This window comes from Balaenoptera acutorostrata, chromosome 11 (genome assembly GCF_949987535.1).
Source record: "Balaenoptera acutorostrata chromosome 11, mBalAcu1.1, whole genome shotgun sequence".
NCBI classification, from domain to species: domain Eukaryota; kingdom Metazoa; phylum Chordata; class Mammalia; order Artiodactyla; family Balaenopteridae; genus Balaenoptera; species Balaenoptera acutorostrata.
Window position 1 is genome coordinate 7,562,949 of NC_080074.1, and position 22,528 is coordinate 7,585,476.

The 22,528-nt window shown below is 43.7% G+C and overlaps 2 protein-coding genes across 3 annotated transcripts in view; one reads left to right on the forward strand and one right to left on the reverse strand.

Annotated features, from left to right (window-relative positions):
- The first annotated feature begins 408 nt into the window (after positions 1–408).
- On the forward strand, positions 409–7,613 carry SNU13 (small nuclear ribonucleoprotein 13). 2 transcript variants are annotated; one of them, XM_007189122.2, is made up of 3 exons: positions 409–526; positions 5,598–5,718; positions 6,400–7,613. In XM_007189122.2, exons 1-3 carry the CDS (start codon positions 524–526, stop codon positions 6,660–6,662), a joined length of 387 nt encoding a protein of 128 aa, XP_007189184.1. In that variant the 5' UTR covers positions 409–523; the 3' UTR covers positions 6,663–7,613. The 2 variants fall into 2 exon arrangements, with proteins under 2 accessions (XP_007189184.1, XP_007189185.1); XM_007189123.2 differs by lacking the exon at positions 409–526 and adding an exon at positions 3,824–3,913.
- Positions 7,614–14,551: 6,938 nt separating this feature from the next.
- Positions 14,552–22,528, reverse strand: part of XRCC6 (X-ray repair cross complementing 6) — a 29,110-nt gene continuing 21,133 nt past the window's right edge. The window contains exons 12-13 of the mRNA XM_057557376.1: positions 18,825–18,938; positions 14,552–14,969 (exon numbers count right to left, since the gene is read on the reverse strand). Coding sequence (XP_057413359.1) covers positions 14,773–14,969; positions 18,825–18,938 — 311 coding nt within the window. The 3' untranslated portion in view covers positions 14,552–14,772. The remainder of the gene's footprint in view (positions 14,970–18,824; positions 18,939–22,528) is intronic.

The window sequence follows — 22,528 nt, forward strand, 5'->3', positions numbered from 1 at the left end:
CCATCCTCAAACCTGCTGTTCTTCGTGAATTCCCTACTCAATGGATTCCATTTCTGGTGGACTCCACCCGCACCAGAAAATTTAACAAAGACATCTGAATATGAAGGAAAACATTTAGGATTACCTATCATTATCTCCATACCATTCCTTTACCAGTGTAGAGTCAAAAAGATGATTTTAAAAGCACAAAAATGTGCTAAAAGATAAACTAGCAATGGAATGAAGACACCCTTGAAAATCTTTGTTTTGGTGTGTTAGTTTTTGAATGTTTAACTCACTGTTTCGGCCAATAATTTATGGTAGTATAACAGCAAAAACAGCAAAATACGGTCCCTCGCCCAAAACTGGCGTCATTCCCCGCTGGTGCCTTTAAGGGGCGTGGCCCCTCTGGTGACGCCACTTCCGCTTCCTGCCTCACGCTGCCATTTCCACTTCTACCCTGCGACTTGCCTCATCGGTGCGGGCTGCAGCTCTGACGTCGCCTGTGCTCCTTGAAGAGTGACGATACCACGGAACCGGAGCCATGGTGAGTGCGTGCTCCTGGCTGAAGGGCTGGGAAGTGGGAGACGGGGTTCCGTTCTCTCACTAGCTTGTCGGGGGCTTAGAACGTGCGCCGTCTCGTCCGCCCGGCTCGGGCGGCCGCGTAGCGCCAAGCACTGTCTTCTCTCCCGGCCCGAGGTTAGAAGTCTAGAGGCCTCAGGGTCTCAGGTGCTGTGCTGGGGCTTCTTTCCGCATTTTGTGCTCCTGGCCGAAAGCCTCCCGTGAGCAGAGGGGGCATGGCCCAACCTGGGAGAAAGAGACAAACCCACGTAGGAGAGAGTCGAAAGCTGGATGGATGGGGAAACTTGGCTCCATCGGTTTTCTTTTTCTTTTGGGGGGATCGCTAGAGTATGGGGTGGAGCCCTGGATTTGGATCAGCCCTCCCCTACCCCGCTTTCCCCATTGCTGATGTTCAGGAGAGGGAGCTCTCCATGGGTCTGCGCGCCTAGTGCCTGCCGCGAGTTACACGTGCCAGGGATTAAAGTGGCCTTTGGCGTTTGGGGGCTGTGCGGAACGTGGCGTGAACCCCAGCCTGGAATGCAGGAAAGACTCTTCCTGCGAGGCGGTAGCCTCTGAAATCAGAAGTGCTGGTAGCAGCACGTGCGGCTCCTCTAAAACTCTTCTTGGTGGTCTCCAACTTTTTAGTCAGATCTTGTGGCCTGGTAGCTAGTTTTGGTTGGCACTTAGTAAGGAGGGAAGAGTTTACAAAACACTGATTTCCGTAATGAGGTTTAATCCTTTTAACGGATTTTGGATCCCAGCGGGTTATCTCCCCGACTGCCCGCCCCGCCCCCATTTTGAAGCTAGTACGTGGCTGAGCCTAGAATTTCAATCTTCTAAACCAGTGCTCATCTTTTGCAGTGCCGTGGAAAGTTTTGGAATCGGTTGGTATCAGTTTAAATGCATTTAATAGACCTAACGCTTGGTATGGAGAGAGTGAGCATGCATTATTTGTTGTTAAATCAAAACCTTGCAGGTTTTGGCTGTCTGGTGTATGGGGAAATCAAACGCATCAAGCTACGGGTTACAGTTGCCTAGCAGTAAGATTTCATTCATTCATTCATTCAATTAGCCCTTGGAAAAAATAAAAGGTGAATAAATACACACTAAGCAAATTTCAGTTGCTATTTATAAGGTGGTTTGGTTTTAAAGTTGAGTGGAATTTTTGTTGTTGACTTTTATTAAACCAATAAAGTGACTCTTCTTTGATCGTGTTGGATCTCCTGAAGTCTCCCCTTTTGTGCATTTTATGTTTATTAAGAGTTGAGAATCCTAATTTCCAGAGATGGGCTATTGGAAACTGCAATAAAAATATCTGGCATTTTAAAAAGTATATTTATGAGGCGTGATAGGAATAAAAGTGTTGCTGGAACATTTATTGTTTAAGAGGAGGGTGAAATTATTGATGAGCATTAGATTTTGACAGACATAGGTTGTGATTTCTCAGATAGCCACCAAAAGAATACAGATAAATAACTCCAAATCACTAGAGGGGAAAATAGTGGGGAGAAAAAACTAAAAGGAAGGAAAGAGGGAAAAGGAAACCGAACAGGTGGGACAAATAGAAGGCACAAAAGAAGGGAGATTTGGACCTAATATATCAATACATAAATAAATATAGGAAGGGACTAAATGCTTCAGTTAAAAGACAGGTTGAAGTAAAAAGAATGGGAAAAAAAATCAGTAAGATAGTGTCTAAAAAATACGGTACAAGTAAAGTGAAAATGACATAATTACAAGAAGAAATAGACAAATATGCAATTATATAGCATTTAATTGATCGTGAAGCCAAAACATCAGTGCAGAAATAGAAGATTTGAACAGCACTATGAATAAACTTGATCTAGTGGTCGTAGTGAAACCAGTGAATACTTTACCCATCAATTATAGAAGACACTTCTCAAGCAGAGAACATTTATGAAAATTGGCCACCTACTGGGTCATAAAGCAAGTTAAACAAATCTTAAAAGACTGATAATAATATAGACTATGGTCTCCCAACCAAAATACAAATGACTTAGAAACAAAGTGTTTGGAAAGAAGATACAAAGAACTCGTGGGTCAAATTGAAAATATATAAGGGAAATTTGAAAACAACTGAACAATAATGAAAATACCAAATATGAGAGTATGTAGGGTACAAATGAAGTACTGGAACCTAAAATGCTGGGTGAGGGAGAAATAACATGAAAAGTCCCTTCTGGTGAGATTAATCAAGAAAATAGCAAAAAGTTATAAATAAGGAGTAACAAACTTGCAGGAGACATAATTTGCAAACATTGAAAAGAAAGGATATTATGAACAATGTGATATCTATATAGAAATTTAGATGAAATGAACAAATACCTGAAAAAATAGAATCAAAACCAATTCAAGTAGAAATAGGACGGCTGAATAATAGTAAAGAAACTAAGTTAATATACTGTATGTTAATTATAACTCAAGAAAAACTAAAGTTTGACATGAAAAACTTTACACCTACTTTTAAAAATAGCTTTATTGAGATAATTTGCATACCATAAAGTTCCACTCTAAAAGTGTATAACTCAATGGTGATCATTTTTATAATGTATAGAAATATCAAACAATGGTGTTGTGTTTTGCACCTGGAACTAACACAATATTGTGGTCAATTATACATTAATTTTAAAAAACAAAACCAAAACAAGGTGGTAGTAGAAAAAAAGTGTATAACTCAGTGGGTTTTCTTATATTTACAGAATTGTGCAACCATCATAAGAAAATCTTAAAATTGGTTTTATCTCAGGAGTGTAAAAGTGGTTTACCATTAGAAAAACTTTAAAAATAAAGGAGAAAAGTCTAATTCATCCAACTCAGTACAAAAAACATGACAGAATTCAACATCAACTTATTTATAACAGAAGAAATTCTTAGTATACTACGGAATAGAGTGAATTTTCTTAAGCTGAAATATCTTAAGAGTAAGTCTAAAAGATATTAAAACTTTTGGAGAAATTACAAAGCTTTATTTAAAAGCACTAAAGGTAGATATATATGTTTAAATGGGTTGACAGATTCTGTATCCTAAAGGTGTCTTACCCTAATCGGGATTACTTCAAATCTACAAATCAGTCCCAGCAGGCTTTTTTTGTACACCTTGAAAAAGCTGATTCTAGAATGTATGAAGAGAGCAAATAATTAGAGGTCTCCTCCAGCCCTTGCCTAATTCCTCACCACCCTGGGACCATGACAGATTCACCCAGTGCGATGTGTTGGTATCAGGGGACAGGCATCTTCGTGCAATCAGGTTATTGACGCCACTTCCCCTGACGTCACTTCCTGCTCTTCTGGGGGTGGGTCATTTCTTTGTCCTTGCGGCATCAGGCAGGAGACCGCCGAGGCGGACTCAATGGTGAGTGTTCCCACTGGGCCATCACCCATGGGTCACCACCTAGAACCGCGGTGCCGCGGCTACGTGCCGCGGTCCAGCCTCCAAACCCAGGGTTAGACGGCACCGCTGCGGGCGAACTGCTCGGTGCTCAGGAATGGTAACGTGGGCTGCACCCGGGTTGTGTCTATAATAAAATATATGCTTGTAAAAAGAATCACAGGGAAAACAAATGAGAAATTAATAAAAATGGTTAAAGTCGAGAGGTGAAGATGGGGTAGAAGGAATGGAATAGGGCAGGCACCACCCAATTTGTTCCCTACGTGTGTTATTTTGAAACGGATCCATTGAGGTAGCATTTTATCCATAGGTATTTCAGTATGTGACTATAAAATAAGGATTTTCAACAACTGCAATGCCACTACAATACCCCAAAATTTAATAATTCTTTAATATCAAATATCTAGTATTAGAATCAAAGGCTGGGACTTCCCTGGTGATCCAGTGGTTAAGACTCCACAGCTTCCACTGCAGGGGGCGTGGGTTCGATCCCTGGTCGGGGAACTAAGATCCCAAATGCCCTGCGGTGCGGCCAAAAAAAAGAATCAAAGGCCGGATCAGATTTTTTCTTAGCTCTCCACCCATGCCCCCCCACCCCAGGACGGCTTGATCACAGATGTTTTGTTAAGAGGGGCAGTGGTCACATGGTATTTTTTGTGATGTTGGTAGCTATTAAAATCAATGTCTGTATCCATTAATTTGGATTAAATTAGTATGGGTTGCAAGTTGGTGCTATTTAATTGTATCATTCTTTATTAGGTGGAATACAGGAGAAACTTATCCTCTGCTATTTGGTTACCTAGTAACACAGTCTGTATAGGAAAGGCAGGATAAATGCTCCACAGTTTACCTTTACCAGTTTTCAAAACTGACTGTGGAACCATGTAGATGTTTTATATATTTTGAAGAATTTTTTTAAAAAGCAAACTAAATACGAAGGAACCCTAATTGTATATCAAATTGATAACCACAGGAAAAAAATAATTTGAGTAACTTTTGAATATAATACTCTGGACGGCTTTAGTCAGATATATTCTAAGAATAAAAAGAAATGTTGACCTTGGTGGGTTTATAGTTGGTGGAGGTAGTATTGGTATAGCAATTCTGAAACAATTTTATATGTATTGTAGGGTAGAATAAATGAAAAAATATTCTGATGTTTTAGAAACCGGGATTCTTACTGAAAACAGAAGAAGATTCAAATATTGAAGGGAATAGAGGGAACTTTGTGCTAGGTTTCTATAAATTATACCTTAGTTTAGATTGAGTAAATTCAGGGTGGAATATTGAAATCCAAATTTAGAGAGTACCCCATGTGACTGAAATGGGTACTGAGCCATGGAAGCCTGCAATAATCCATTTGCAATAATATTAGCAAGCATTAGGCTAAAGAGGCAAAAATACATAAGCTTTAGTATATATTATTGGATTATGTAATTACTATTTTTTTTTTCTTGAGCCTAATATTTTCATTTTTCTAAGTTGAGAGTGGGCAGGCCAGGGTCGATTATTAAATGTGTGTGTTTGGGGGAGAGCGGAGCAGGGAAGCTGACCATTGTCTCTCTCAATTGTTGATTGAAGTATTTTGTGACTTGTCTGGAACAACTTCTAGTTCAGTTTGACTCATGCTTTGATTCCCCCCCCATAGACTGAGGCTGATGTAAATCCGAAGGCCTACCCTCTTGCAGATGCCCACCTCACCAAGAAACTATTGGACCTCGTTCAGCAGTCATGTAACTACAAGCAGCTTCGAAAAGGAGCCAATGAGGGTAAGGCAACCAGAGAGTGCTCCAGGAAGAGTGCTAAAGGCACTGTCCCTGTGTGGGGTCTCTGGACTAGATTTCCAGTATGGAAAGAGGGCTGGGTGCTCTTGATTAGGCCCAACATGAGGACCTAAGAGCAGCAGAGTGTGGTCCGTGGGCTAGCACTGGGTCACAGAGATAAGCAATCAGGAATAAGCATTTGAACAATGCTGTGGTGCATTGAACTTGCTCGGTGAGTTGCATGTGGTATGAGCTTTCCAGAAGTATAGATCGTGGCAGATTGGGATGGTAAGACCCTGATCCTTGATCACAGAGTTTGAGAAGTGCTGCATTGCACTGCTTCGTGCTGGTGGAGGTTGTGTGAAAGCTTTTCAAGTCAACCAGGCAAGGGGGTGGTGACTTGGATGAGTGTGGTAGCAGAGGACAGGAAAGAAGGGCTCTGATTTAGGATGTGTTTGGACAGAATTGATGGGTTTGATGTAGGGTTTGAGAAAGGCATTGGGGATAAGTAATTGGTGCTTGGCTCCCTATCACTTCCCAAGGCCACTGTGGGGCACAGAATTGCTTAGTCCTGGAAGTTTTGCCCAGTTTTCTTGCACCTGTTTCTTTTCCTTGGAAATTGCTTTGTTGTTGCTTCCCTGCCCCAACCCCACATCACCTATTGGCCTCATGTTCTTCCCTCTACAGCCACCAAAACCCTCAACAGAGGCATCTCTGAGTTCATTGTGATGGCTGCAGACGCCGAGCCCCTGGAGATCATCCTGCACCTCCCACTGCTGTGTGAGGACAAGAATGTGCCCTACGTGTTTGTGCGCTCCAAGCAGGCCCTGGGGCGAGCCTGTGGGGTCTCCAGGCCTGTCATCGCCTGTTCTGTCACCATCAAAGAAGGCTCACAACTGAAGCAGCAGATCCAATCCATCCAACAGTCCATTGAAAGGCTCTTAGTCTAAACAGGTGGCCTCTGCCACACTCTCTGCTGCTAACTCCTACCCCAGGGGTTATGTATCGTTTGTCTGTTAGCATATAGTATTTCCAGCTACCTTCTATTGTTATAAAATATTGTAGTGCTTAATTTGGTTTTTGTATTTTTGTATTGTTTTTGTCTTGTTTTTAGGTTGTCATCTCCTCCCCAGCCTCTCCTGTAATCTCCACTTCCACTCTCTCTCTGCCATCTTATCCTCCCTTTTGGAAAATGCATGTCCAGAACAGGTGGAAGCAGGGTGGTTGACACCATTCAAAGGCAGGGAAGAGCCAAGGTAGAGATTTGGTTCCAGCTTTCAGGTGCCAACTTCCTACTGTGCGGGGCATGATGGAAGTAAACACTGTCCACTTTGTATCCCTTGTGCCCAGCATACAGGATTGTGTTTGAATAATCAAGGGGTTTCCTTTGCTCTCTAGGGCATTATGTATCATTTGGGGAGGAAGCATGTATTCTGTGAGGTTGTTGGGTGTATGTCCCAAGAGTCAGTTTCTGATGTACCCCTGCTGTTTGCTTTTGGTAATATATTTCCCCCCAACTCCCACCTATGCCTCTGAGGGTGGCAGGGCAGCAACATACCAAAGAGATATGCTGCAAAATTCCAGAGGCGCCTTGGTGAGTGAGACATGGGACAGTTGACCTAGGTCTTGAAGGTGTGGCAAGAGGTTCTGGAATGGAGGATTCTGGGCCAGTCATGGAGAACTGGGAGCTACAGCAGAGATGATGGAATTCAAGGGAACATCCTTGCTTTGGTGAATGGAGATTTCTTCAGTAGACACTTGGTACCAGCTCTGAGAGCCCTTACCCCTGCCTGTTTCCTGCCATGATGTGGGTCAGATGTATGTATTCTCTGTCACAGCAGAAGGACAGTGCTAATGTGTCATCCTTGTGAGCATCCTAATAAAGAACACATATATTCGTACTCCAGTTTAAAGAAAGTGTGATTCTTGTTAGGAGTCCAGCTAATACTTGAATGAAGCATTAGAATGGTTACTAGTTTCTTGAACTTTTCACCAAGAAGGTGTGGAAAAGCCATTACCTCCACCAGATGGTTTCTGGTAGTTCAAAATGTCTTGTTCAGTCATTGCGGTGTTGCTGTCACTCTAGAGCAGTATTTCTCAACCTCAGCTGCCCTGTATGTTGTAGTGTTTAACAGCCTCCCTGGCCTTTACCCACTAGATGTCACTAGCAACCTTCCCCCTCTACCCAGACATTGCCAAATGTTCCCTGGTGGCAAAGTCACCCCTGGTTGAGAATCATTGTTGCAGGACTAGGGCTCCTAGTAGTCCTCCACACATGCTAGAGGGTGGGGGAGATTGGTATTGCTGACTGAAGCTGCTGCCACCTCACCTGCCTCATTACTTTCTATCTTAAAGTACCACGAGAGCCTGATACCTCCTCCACCTTGAGAAATTTTCTTCCAAAGTACAAACAGCTGGATACCATAATGGTCATATTAATGAGAATGGATTACATTTAGTTTACTGTTGGCCAGCTTGGGCCAGTGTGACCACTCCAGCAGTGGGTTCCTAGGGAACCTAAAATCACCCTGTCATGCTAAGGCCTGTTCTGTGCCTACTGAGCTGGTCATTTCCCCCAGCTCACTCCAGTGTTTATATACCCCCCCAACTCCCACCCCAAGCAGTTTTCTATCTGTGGATGGTGGAGTCTGAGGTAGTACTTACTTTCTTTTGTTGTATATGTATCTTTACAATCATACTCTAAAAGACTGAAGTAATTTGGGGGTGGAGAGAGATCAAGTAATCCAACCTCAGGAATTCCCTCGTGGTCCAGTGGTTAGGACTCTGAGCTTTCACTGCCAAGGGCCCAGGTTCGATCCCTGGTCAGGGAACTAGGATCCCACAAGCCATGGGGCATGGCCAGAAGAAAATAAAGAAGGTAATCCAACCTCCACTTAGATGGAAACTAGGGCATACCCACCAGAACCCTGAGAAATGGGGTGGGGCAGGGCTCTTGGGCTCTTCATCTCTAGGGTCCATCTGGAGTGTTAACTTAGTTGCCACAGCTTCATCGTAAGCCTTCAAAGGACAGGGCATCGATTTGTGATCACCCGAAAAAACTATGGCTCTTTTCCCTGTTCCTAACGGCTCTGCTACGTGTCTTGTGTCTGCCTCTCTGCCATGTTCTATCTTTGCTCAGTGTTTCATATTTGGTTTCTTGAACACTTCAAATCTGTTTCTCAGATTCTTTGTACTTGGTATTCCTTTACTGCACTAGTGGCTTTCTCCTCATGCTAGTCGTAATTCAAGTACCACTTTTTAAGGGCCTTTCCTAGCTACCTCGTCTCATGTTTCCTTTACCCCTAGCACTGTAACATTGTTTTTTAACTTGTCCTTAGCTAATATCTGAGGTTGTTTTCTGATTATTGCCCTCGTTAGGAACTTGTGTGACTGTGATCCCCTAGCACCTGCAGCAGTGCCCTAACACTGATGTTCCAAAAGTGTAGAATGAATAATTCCTAAAGCCTAGACATGCAAGCAAGAAGGAAATCTAGTAATTTCCATTCAGCCACCTATGAAGTAGGTTGCAAATTTTTGTGTGTAAACATTTTATTTTGGAGAGAGAATCCATTAGGCCTCAAAGGGTCCTCTGACCTCAAACACTGGTTAGGAATTTCTGTTTTAGAATAAGTTTCCTGAAACCGTTTTCTCAAGAGGACCTATGATTAAGGAATATTTTTACATTAACAGTAATGGTCGTGTTAAAGAGATTATTCATTCGTGGTATTCTTAAGTACTAAACAATGCATTTCCATTATCTTTAATCCCAAACTGATGTGATGAGGAAGGGAGGGAGAGGAGCTTGTTCTAGGCACTTAGTATCCCTGGGTCCCTCTTCTCAGTATCAGCTAAGTTACATTTTGAAAAGTCAAGAATGTGCTTTAGCAGATATATCTGTTGAGGGAGGGGGGGGTATAATTGCTTGTTTCCTGAAGGAAAAAAATTTTTAAGTAGCAAGTCAGTATTTTCCATGATACCCTGTGGCAGCCAGCCTCCAAAATGGTCCCCAGTGACACACACAGCCACCCTGCAGAATTCATGCCCTTCTGTGTGAATGCTCTGAGACCAGCCTACACCAACTCAGAGCTGGTCTAGCTGCAGGACCAAGTATTATGGAACGACATGTGACTTTCAAGTTTCTATAAAAGACATTGCAGCTTCTGCCTTCATGTCTTTGGATCACTGACTATGACAGAAATCATGCCATGTTATAAAGACTCCTAAGCAGCCTGTGGAAAGTGCCTTGAGGCCTCTAGCCAAAAGTCAGCACCAACTGCCAGCTGTAGGAAGTGAGTCTATCTCATTTGTACTTGAGGGATTTTAATTTGTAGAGGTGACTGAGTGATGACATGGAGAAGCTGGTACTACTGAAAGAAGAATTTCTTACTTTTCCCAAGAGAAGGGTGCTGGCGTGCCACGCAGGACCACAGGGGAAACACCAGCTTTTGGTCAGGCAGCAGAAGCAGGAGCAAGGGGAAAGCCTAGGCCACAGCCTGTACTGGGGTTTCTTTGGCAAAGGCAAGGCAGGGCAGAGTAAACAGCTTAGGATTGGCTAGTTTGAACAATTCTGGTGGGCTTCGGGCTATAAGGGTGGTCTCTAGTTGCCTGGTACCCTGCCCTGATAATTTAAGGCAAGGGCAATACTGGCTTGGTGTGTGACGTAGATAAAGGAGGTGCTTGGCTTGCGTGAGAGGTATGCTCCCAAGTAAGTTGTTAACTGTCTTTAGTAACTAGCTAGCCCTGGGAGGAGCAGTCTCTCCATCCGTTTGTAAGGCCCCCCAGCTTATGTCAAAACATAAGATACAGAAAATTAAAAACGTGTTTAATACAGCCTCCCTGCAAGTGGATCCTCCAGCCTCAGTCAAGCTTTCAGATGACAGCAGCCCTGGGCAACATCTTCAATGTAGCCTCATGATTGACTTCAAGTCAGAACCACCCAGCCTCTTCTTTCCCAAATTCCTTATCTACAAAAATGGTGAGAGATAATATGTGGTCACTGTTGTTTTCAAGCCAACAGTTTTGGGGGTAATTTGTTACACAGCAATAGACAACTAAGGTTGGGAGGCAGATGATGAAAAGGTGAGGAGGTCTTGTCAAAACAGCAGCAATAAATATGACCATGTCAAAATTGCTCTGGTGACAGAGAATGCCGGAAGTGCTAGCAGGGCCCACAGGTGAGAGGGTCCCAGCTGCTTGAGTGCCCAGAAGTAAACTCTGGGGAGGACTGGCTTTCATATATGAGGCAGTTAGTTACAATGAAGATTACACATTCAGGGATAGTTTGGGCTCAAACCAGAAAGGCTGGTAGTCATCATAGCTCCTGGTCGAGAATAACAGGTGTGTGCTTTCCCTCCAAAACGCATTTGAGGTTGGAATTTCTGTTTGAGGGGGAGGGACAGGAAGTGGATGACTAATCTCTCCCAGATTTCATGGTCCTGCTTTACTTTTCTTCTAATTTTTTAATAAGACATTAAATCTAAACATTACAGGACTTCCCTGGTGGCACAGTGGTTAAGAATCCGCCTGCCAATGCAGGGGACATGGGTTCAAGCCCTGGTCCGGGAAGATCCCACATGCTGCAGAGCAACGAAGCCCGTGCGCCACAACTACTGAGCCTGTGCTCTAGAGCCCGCAAACCACAACTACTGAGCCCACGAGCCACAACTACTGAGTGCCACAACTACTGAGCCTGCGTGCCGCAACTATTGAAGCCCGCGTGCCCAGAGCCCGTCCTCCACAACGAGAAGCCACTGCAATGAGAAGCCTGCACACCACAGTGAAGAGTAGACCCTGCTTGCTGCAACTAGAGAAAGCCTGCGTGCAGTAAGGAAGACCCAATGCAGCCAAAAAATAAAAATTAAAAAAACAACTAAACATTACAGGGACACCCCTGGTGGCACAGTGGTTAAGACTCCGTGCTCCCAGTGCAGGGGACTGGGGTTCGATCCCTGGTCAGGGAACTAGATCCCACATGCATGCCGCAACTAAGAGTTCGCATGCCACAACTAAGGAGCCGGTGAGCTGCAACTAAGGAGCCCCCAAGCTGCAACTAAGACCCAGCGCAACCAAATAAATATTAAAAAAAAAAATTACAGGAGATGTTCCCTCTGCATTCAGACCGGAGGCATATGCACCTATGCACATATGCTTGTTTGGTGCAGTTTTGGCCAAACATCCGTCCGTGCTCTCCAGCTCTTGCCCCCCCACCCCGGCCCCCACCCCCCCGCTCCCCCCCAACCCCGCTCCCCCCCGGCCCGGCCGCTCGGAGGCGGATGCACCTCCCTGTCCTTCCCTACCCGCGCCGCTCCTAGCCGCCAGGTCTGCGGCGCGCATGCGCAGGCCGTTTCGTCCAATCATTGGCCGCGCGTCACCAGCACCTGCAGGAGCGAAGCGTGTTCGCAGCCGGAGAAGTTAAGACTTAGTGCGTACTCCATAGTGGCTGTACAAATAGAACTACCATATGACCCAGCAATCCCACTACTGGGCATATACCCTGAGAAAACCATAGGTCAAAAAGAGTCATGTACCAAAATGTTCATTGCAGCTCTATTTACAATAGCCAGGACATGGAAGCAACCTAAATGTCCATCGACAGATGAATGGATGAAGAAGATGTGGCACATATATACAATGGAATATTACTCAGCCATAAAAAGAAATGAAATGGAGGTATTTGTAATGAGGTGGATGGAGTTAGAGTCTGTCATACAGAGTGAAGTAAGTCAGAAAGAGAAAAACAAATACAGTATGCTAACACATATATACGGAATCTAAGGGAAAAAAAAAAAAGGCCATGAAGAACCTAGTGGCAAGACGGGAATAAAGACACAGACCTACTAGAGAATGGACTTGAGGATATGGGGAGGGGGTGGGGTGAGATGTGACAGGGTAAGAGAGTGTCATGGACATATATACACTACCAAATGTAAAATAGATAACTAGTGGGAAGCAGCCGCACAGCACAGGGAGATCAGCTCGGTGCTTTGTGACCACCTAGAGGGGTGGGATGGGGAGGGTGGGAGGGAGGGAGATGCAAGAGGGAAGAGAAATGGGAACATATTGTATATGTATAACTGATTCACTTTGTTATAAAGCAGAAGCTAACACACTATTGTAAGGCAATTATACTTCAATAAAGATGTTTAAAAAAATAAAAAAATAAAAATAAAAAATAAAAAATAAAAAATAAAAAAAAAAGAGTTAGTGCGTATTGAGCACCGTGCCCATTTACATGTTTTCTCATTTATTTTCCCCATTCCACGTTATTATTCTTATTATAAATATGATGAAACTGAGGCTTGAAAATGCCAGGTAAATTGCCGGTGGTCACTTGTACGTATGTGATGGAGCCAAGATGCAAATTTACTAAATCTGACTTGTGAGCTTACAAAAGCCCAACCAGATTATGTCTGGACATGATGTTTCTCTCCTGGGGAGCTCAAGAGCAGAGAAGGCAAGCATCATTAATTTACAGAGAAACTGAGATCACACAGTTGCTCTTTATCACAGACCTCGGTGGTTATTTTTCTAACATCATTCACATTACTGGTGTTTTGTTGGACCCTTGAACTCTTTTCTTCTCTCCATTTTGTAAATAGGAGAACAGAGGAGAAGGAGCCTAGACTTGGGTAAGGTCCTGCAGGAGTGCACAGAAAAGCCTGGGACTCACTAGGTTTCCTCCTCACTAGCCAAGAAATCCAGGCTTGAAACAAAGGCCCAGCAGTGGTTACTCATTCTTACCCTCCTACTTATGGTGACTAGCCTGATTCTAATCTACCTTTGTGGTATTAGTAACCCTCTCTAGAACCCAGAGTTTCCAAGCATGCTTCACTTAACGGGGATGGTCTTATTTCTCAACAAGAATGAATACGTACTATATTAAATGGTTTTGCATTATTTTGCTGTATCCTCAAAGGCATCTCTTCTAATTGGAGAATTATTTTCCCTCTCCCCCAGATAAGGAAAGAAATCCAAACAAGAATATAACATCTCCTTTCCAAACAAAAACAAGCAAAAAGAAGTAAAAAGAAAAAAATCAGAGCGAAGAATCCAAAACTGAAAAATCTCTTCCAAGAGTAATCTGACCCCTCCAACACTCACCTCATGAGATGCTCATTCTAGTTTTGAAAGACACAGGACCTACAAGCCATCCTCAGAGGATAAAAACCCTTCCATCTCCTTCCTTCTCTCAGGCTTATTCTTCAAAAGCAATAGCTGCAGAAAGAGCAGGAAAGGGGCAGGGAGGATAGAGGGATGGGAAGGGGAAGAAAACAAAGAGAGACACTGCCCTCCTCTTCCCCCTTTCCTGACATTAGGACCCTTCCTTTTTCCCTTCTCCCATCGAACCTCTCCGTATCTTCTTGAACTTCCTACAGCACCCCTGAAAATAACAGGAATAACTCATTTCACTTACACTGCAACCCAAACTCTCAGAGCAACAGAAAATGTGTATCTCTTCTTCATATACTTGAATGTCACATTAAGAAAATACAACATGAGGGGGGGTTGCTATTTACTCATGAAGCAAGTGGTACCAGAATTAGAAATGTTGCCTCGTTATTCTGAAATCTGATCTTTAGATCTTCATATGACACATTTAAAGGAAAACAGGTGGGAGGACAGAGCATCAGGAGAATATAACCTTACTAGGGCTTGTCATTCCTAAACTATGTTCACCTGTCCTTAATTGTCACACTCTTCCCTACCCTCATTGATATTTATTTTGTTTCCATTGTGATGAAATGCGTTCCCAGCGAGAGAGAAAATTAAGCTAACAGTCAATGGCATCTTTTGATGCAAGGCAGACACATCTTTCTCTTTTATACTACAGAACAATATATAGTACAAAGTTAGGGCTCTTTATTCAGACAGTAGAGTAAGGCACAGCAAAGTGAGATGGCAACGCTATCTCCATGACAAGAGAAAGTCTCATAAACAAAGTCCTTGGCTTCTGTCAGGCAGACTCTTCCTGGCTCAGGAGAAACATGTTTTAACTTGATAAAAACAAAACCAGGCAGCCTGGCTGCAATGTGGAAGGGTAACTGGCTGTATGGTCTCTGGTCAGGCCTTCTGGAAGCGCTTGGTAAGCGCATCCAGCAGCTCCTGCTTCTTCGTCCCACTCTTCAGCCCGTACACCCTGCAGGCTTCCTTCAGTGTGGGCACAGTGAGCTTACCCAGTGTGCCCCTGCTGACGTGGGCCTTCAGCTCCTCTTCAGATAACTCCACCTTGGGTCTTTTGCTTCCAGAATTTTCATCACCTGGGGAAACAGGTCAGGTGGGAGTGATTGGAAATGCTACCAGTGGGATCCCAGCTATACTGCACGGGGGCCCTCATATGATCTGGGCCGCAGTTAACCATCTTCCATAAAGCTGTGATGCCGACCTAGAACACCATGGGGAAGACAGGTGTCTTGATAAGGCAGCTTCAGTTAAACACAAAAAAATGTATCACGTCTAGGAGGGAGTTAAAAGTAGTGAGTCCTATCAGTTTACCCAAAACTGCTGATCACTCTGGGTGAGCAAGTCATTTCTTCCTTCCTTTCTTCATTGGAAAAGCATTTATACTTTCAAACTATACTACAAAGCTACAGTGATCAAAATAGTATGATATTGGCCCCAAAACAAGACACATAGGTCAATGAAACAGATGGAGAGCCCAGAAATGAACCCACACTTATATGGGTAATAGATCTATGACAAAGGAAGCAAGAATATACAATGGGGAAAAGACAGCCTCTTCAATAAATGGTGTTGGGAAAACTGGACGGCTACGTGCAAAAGAATCAAACTTTATCAGACCATATTTTTAAAAAAACTCAAAATAGATTAAAGATTTTTTTAAAGATTAAAAAATAGATTAAAGATTAAATGTGAGACCTGAAACCATAAAACTTCTAGACGAAAACACAGGCAGTATGCACTTTGACACTAGTCTTAGCAATATTTTTTTGGATATGTCTCCTCAGGCAAGGGAAACAAAAGCAAAAATAAACAAATGGGACTATATCAAACTAAAATGCTTTCACACAGCAAAGGAAACTATCAACAAAACAAAAAGGTTGCCTACTGAATGGAAGAAGATATTTGCAAATGATATACCAGACAAGACGTTAATATCTGAAACATGCAAAGAACTCATACAACTCAACATCAAAAAAACAAACAACCCAATTGAAAATAGGCAGAGGACCTGAAAGGCTATTTTTCCAAAGAAGACAATACAGATGGCCAACAGGCACATGAAAAGATGCTCAACATCCCTAATCATCAGGGAAATGCAAATCAAAACCACAGTGAGATATCCTTACACCTGTCAGGATGGCTATTATCAAAAAGACAACAAATAACAAGAGTGGAGAAAAGGGAACCCTCATGTACCATTGGTGGTAATGTAAATTGGTTAATGGAAAATAGTATGGAGATTCCTCAAAAATTAAAAACAAAACTATCATACAAGCCAGCAATTCCACTTCTGGATATTTATTTGAAGAAATACAAAACACTAATTAAAATGATACATGCACCCCTATGTTCACTGAAGCATTATTTACAACAGCCAAGATATGGATGCAACCTAAGTGCCCATAAATAGATGAATGGATAAAGAAAATGTGGTACACATATATGCAATGGAATATTAACCATAAGAAAGAATGAAATCTCGCTATTTGTGACAACACGGATGGACCTAGAGTGCATTATACTAAGTGAAATAAGTCAGACAGAGAATGGCAAAAACTATATGATTTCACTTATATGTGGAATCCACAAAACAAAACAAATGAAAAAACATAACCAAACAGAAACAGAGTCATAGATACAGAGAACAAACAGGTGGGTGCCAGGGCGGGCTGGGGGGAGGAGAGAAATAGGTGAGGGAGATTAAGAAGTATAAGCTTTTTTCGGTTACAAAATAAATGAGTCACAGGAATGAAATGTAAACTGTGGGGAATATAGTTAATAATTATGTAACATCTTTGTATGGTGACACATGACAGCTAGACTTATTGTAGTGATCATTTTGAAATGTATAGCAATATTGAATCACTATGCTATGTACCAGAAACTAACATTGTGTTGGAGGTCAATAATACTTCACAAACAAACAAACAAACTCATAGAAAAAGAGATCAGATTTGTGGTTACCAGAAGTGGGGAGTAGGGGCAAGGGGAACTGGATGAAGGCAGTCAAAAGGTACAAACTTCCACTTATAGAATAAAGAAGTACTAGGGATGGAATGTACAACGTGATAAAGATAATGAAAACTGCTGTATGTTACATATGAAAATTGTTAGGAGAGTAAATCCTAAGAGTTCTCATCACAAGGAAAAAAAAATTTTTTTTCTATTTCTTTAATGTTATATCTACATGAGATGCTGGATGTTCACTAAACCTACTGTGGTCATCTTTTCATGATATATGTGAGTCAAATCATTATGTTGTAGGGACTTCCCTGGTGGTGCAGTGGTTAAGAATCCGCCTGCCAATGCAGGGGACATGGGTTCGATCCCTGGTCCAGGAAGATCCCACATGCCGCGGAGCAACTAAGCCCATGCGCCACAACTATTGAGCCCACATGCCACAACTACTGAAGCCCACGCGCCTAGAGTCCATGCTCCGCAACAAGAGAAGCCACCGCAATGAGAAGCCCGTGCACAGCAATGAAGACTAGCCCCTGCTTGCCGCAACTAGAGAAAGCCTGCACAGCAACGAAGACCCAATGCAGCCAAAAATTTAAAAAATAAATAAATAAATTTATTTTTAAGAAAACCATTATGTTGTACACCTTAAACTTATACAATGGTGTATGTCAACTATATATCAATAAAACTGGAAACAAAACAAAACAAAAAGCATTTACAGGGCACCTTGTCAGTACCAAGGCACCATGCTAGGTGATAAGAACATGCAGGCTGAGTGAGATAAACAAATACATAAATCACACTCACGCAGGTGTGAAAAGTTATGACAGCACACAGGGCACTGGAGGAATCACTTCTGATGCAAAAGGGAGAAAGCGCGATGACGAGAAACCTAACCTCTCATAGCTCCACTTCCTCATGGGTCTCGGGGGCAAGCAAGGCCCAAATTTGGCTTTACTTGAGCAAAGATAGCCAAAAGGATTACAACCTAAGACAGAATTATTCCTGAATGCTGACGAATTCACAACGTGCTGTCCTGAAAAATGTGAGAGTCGCGGTAAAGATATTTTGGGTCCAGCAGTAAGAAAAAGGACAGTCTAGTAGGAAAAATGGTTAAAGCCCCAAACTGGGGAGTTCACAGGAAAAAAAAACAGTCCAGTAAAACTACATCTTACTCATAACTGAAGAACTGCAAATCAAAACAGGATACATTTTCCCTCTATTATTTTTTTGTGAATATATAATTTTTAAAGTATATAAAGTCTACAATTGGTGAGAGTGTAGGGAAACAAACCCATCCCTTCTTGGATAGGGTATAAATTGCATCACTTTTTCTGAGGCAAACTGGCAATTCTTATCAGAATTTAAATGTCTACACCTTGACCCAGCAATTCCACTGCTAAGAATTTAAGCTGTGTAACTGCTCACACCAGTATGCAATGGTGGTTCCTGTTCACTGCAGTATATCTATCCATCAGTAAAGGTCTGGTTGGATAAATTGTGTATATCTATCCAATGAAGTACTCTGTAGCCTTATGTTTTTTTAATTAGGTAGATATGTGAGTGTAGATATAAATACCTGTCCAACATATATAGCTGAGTAACAAAATAAACTAGAAAATAATGTGAATATTGTTTCATTTGTGCTGAAATATGTTGTATTTGTAAATATGTAGGTTTGTATAGCAATTTCTGAAAGGACATTATCCTCTGTGATAGGACTATAAAGGCAACTTTAAAAAATAACCCACTGGGAATTCCCTGGTGGTCCAAAAAATAACCCACTGGGAATTCCCTGGCGGTCCAGTGGTTAGGACTCCACGAGTTCACTGCTGAGGGCCCGGGTTCAATCCCTGGTCAGTGAACTAAGATCCTGCAAGCCGCATGCGTGGCCAAAAAAAACAACAAAGCAAAACAAAACCAAAAAAACCCCCCCAAAACCCACTGAACGTCCACACCGAGCTCCTTACCTTGTTTTCGCTTGGGAACTTTTTCCTCAGGATTGTAATCTGGTGGGTAGACAAGCTCCTTAAACTCATCCACCAGGGAACCCAGTCTTTTGTCCATTACTTCGATCTTGGGCACTAGAAAATAAAAACACAAGAAGAGTGGCCTGTCAAGTCACAAGCCCTGCCTTCCTATCCAGTCCAACTCTACTGGGACCGGAGGAGAAAATACTTAATTGCTGAGATGGGGGAGGGTCCACAAGGCAGCTGAGCTGGCCATGAATACATTTGCTAAAAGTCTAACATTTACCAAGTCGTTTTTAACAATTGTACTTAATGAGCACTTTTGACAACCAGGCACTCTCCTAAATGCTTTAAACTTATTATTTTTATTTAATCCTCCTAACAATCTCTGGGGTAGGTAAACCTGCCTTCCCGTTTTACAGAGGTGGAAATCAGAGACGTTATATGACTTTCCTGAAGTCAAACAGCTGGGAAGCGGTAGAGTTGAGAACCGGGCTAGACCCTGTGGATTCAAACAAGAGTCTGTACCCTCAGGGCTTACAGTCCACGCGGCATAAGGAGGTGGTAAAAACACCAATGCAATAGAGCTGCACAGTGCCATGAAGAAAGGGACCGTACAGGGCACGCTGGAACCCAGGAGGGGTCAGGAAGGACTCTGCGCAGCGCAGTCTCGCAAGCCGAGTGTCCCTCCTCAGGCAGATACTAGTCTAAGCAGAAGGCACAGGGGTGAGAGACAGCCAGTGACACACAGCTTGCAGGCAGGGCGTGAGATGGGCAGGACCAGCAAGGAGGCTAGAAAGACAAGCATGGCGAGGTCATGGAAGCCTCGAATACCTGCCCAGGAATTAGGCCTTATCCTAAAAGCAGCAGGGAAACGTTGAAGGTCTATGAGCAGGGGAGCGACGTGATCAGATGGACGTCTTAGATCACCCTGCCTGCCAGCTGTGTAGAGTATGAATTGACGGAAGGTGAGACAGAAGGCTGAAGCAGTGTGTGTGAGTGGGGCGGCGGGGGGCTGGGGGGTGGCAATGGGACTGTATCTTGAGAAGTGACAGCACTGGCAGGTCTTACTGATGGAATAAGAGGTGTGGGGGTGGGCGGGGGAGGAGGTGAGTGGTTGGGATGGCAGGAGCATTCCCCAAGGCAAATGCAATAGGCAAAGGAAGCTCTGGGGGAAAGATAATATTTTTATTTCCTTTCTTACAACTATATAGCTTGTAGAGCTTTTGCTGAGAGCTGGGTCATATCAAGGGCAAGGGTGATGAGATGAATGTCTCATCTCATGTGACCACGTTTGCAAAGTACACAGGGGAGCTCCTGCCCTGTGGTGTATGCACCTACAAGACGGCAGAACGTCACCGTCAAACTGCGCTCCCGCCGTGTCAGAAGCCCCATGTTCCAGGTTACAGGAATCTCTACTAGAGCTTTGGTTCTCAACCTGGGGACTTTTTTTTTTTTTTTTTAATTTTATGTATTTATTTATTTATTTATTTATTTATTTGGCTGTGTTGGGTCTTCGCTTCTGTGCGAGGGCTCTCTCCAGCTGTGGCAAGTGGGGGCCACTCTTCATTGCGGTGCGCGGGCCTCTCACCATCGCGGCCTCCCCCGTTGCGGAGCACAGGCTCCAGACGTGCAGGCTCAGCAGTTGTGGCTCACGAGCCCAGCCGCTCCACGGCATGCGGGATCCTCCCAGACCAGGGCCCGAACCCGTGTCCCCCGCACTGGCAGGCAGACTCTCAACCACTGCACCACCAGGGAAGCCCCTCAACCTGGGGACTTTTAAAGAGTACTGATGCCCAGGAGATTCTGATTTAATTGGTCTGGGGTGAGGCCTAAAGAGCCAGATTTTTTTTTTTAAGTCCCCCAGATGATTCTGCTGTATAGCCAAAGTTGAGAACCAATATGCTAGAGGCAGTGGCATGTCTCAGAATCACCGGGAAGGCTTGTTAAAACACATGTTGCTGGGGACTTCTCTGGCGGTCCAGTGGTTAAGACTCTGAGCTTCCAATACAGGGGGCACGGGTTCGACCCCTGGTCGGGGAATTAAGATCTCACATGCCACGCGGCATGGCCAAATACAATAAAATAAAACACACATTGCTGGGCCTCGACCTGAGTTTCAGATTCAGTCAGCCTGGGGTAGGGCTCAAAATGTGCATTTCTGACAAGTTCCCAGGAGATGCCAGTGCTGCTGGACCAGGGACCACACTTAGAGCCACTGATGTAGCCTGATGAGGCCACGCAGGGAGAAGTGAGAGGACAGAGAAAGATGGCACCCAGGATCACCCAGCACACTTCCATGTTAGAGGAGAAAAAAGGGAAGCAGGTCCAGCAAAGAAGTCTTAGGGTCTCCACAGGCATAGGAGAAAAAAACAGTATGGTGTGACAAAGCCAAAAGAAGAAAGTAAGAAAACAATTTTGAGTCTTTGATAAGTTATTTATTAAAAGAAAGCCTTATCATTGTGTCACAGAGAAGCAGACACGTTTGATCAAAAGTGAGCGAGGGGGACTTCCCTGGTAGCGCGGTGGTTAAGAATCCGCCTGCCAATGCAAGGGACACAGGTTCGAGACCTGGTCCGGGAAGATCCCACATGCCGTGGAGCAACTAAACCCGTGCGCCACAACTACTGAGCCTGCACTCTAGAGCCCGCGAGCCACAACTACTGATCCCGTGTGCCACAACTACTGAAGCCTGTGCGCCCTAGAGCCCGTGCTCCACAACGAGAGAAGCCACCGCACCACAACGAAGAGTAGCCCATGCTCCCCACAACTAGAGGAAGCCCTCATGCAGCAACAAAGACCCAACGCAGCCAAAAATAAATAAATAAACAACTAAATTTATTAAAAAAAAAAGAAGTGAGCGAGGGATGTGAAAGAACAAAGAGTCAAAGGGGTCACATGTTTGAGCATTAGGATACCCAGGGCCTTCAGTAGATGTCACCTGGGCAGCTGGAAGCTTTGGCCAGAGCTTAGAGGAAAGGACAGGGCTGGAGATACAGGTTTGGGGGTTGTGGACATGAGGTCATACTTGAGGCTATGGGAGTGGATAACATAACCAACAGAAAGGAGAGAAGAAAGGGCTAAAGACAGGAACCTGAGACATTTAGCTTATAGGAAGCACTACAGCAGCCAAAATTGTTTTTGAAAAATAGAAGTAGAAACAGAAAACAAGACTTTCTCCCAAAAAGTATAGGCCCAGAAGAGAGAATGCAAGAGGCTGAGGCACTAGCGAGGAAGTAGAGCACACGGCTGTGGAATAAAGGAGAACAACTGTGTTCTGAGCACCTTCCCGAGTGTCAGGGCCTATATTTTGTTAACACCTTGTAAGGACAGATCATTATCCCCATTTTACCAATAAGGAAACTGGGCTTCAGTGAGATTAAGTATTGTTCCAAGGCCACACAATTTAATAAGTGCCAGAGAGTTGGGATTCAAATCTACCTACATCGGGTGTTTCCAAAGTCTGTGTCCCTAGCCATCTTGCTAGAGACTAGGCAATTTACTTCCTGATCTGCCTAAAGGCCATAAAGGAAGAGATGGGCTGCCTCACTCAAGGGTTCTTCTTCTGCCAGGCCCAGCTGACAGTCACCACCATGACACGTCCAATAACTCTTATGCTTTTAATGCTGGCGCTACATGAAAGAGATCAATAATAACTGGGAAGCTAAGCAGGCCGAACTAACTGTTCTGATCTTTTCAACCTC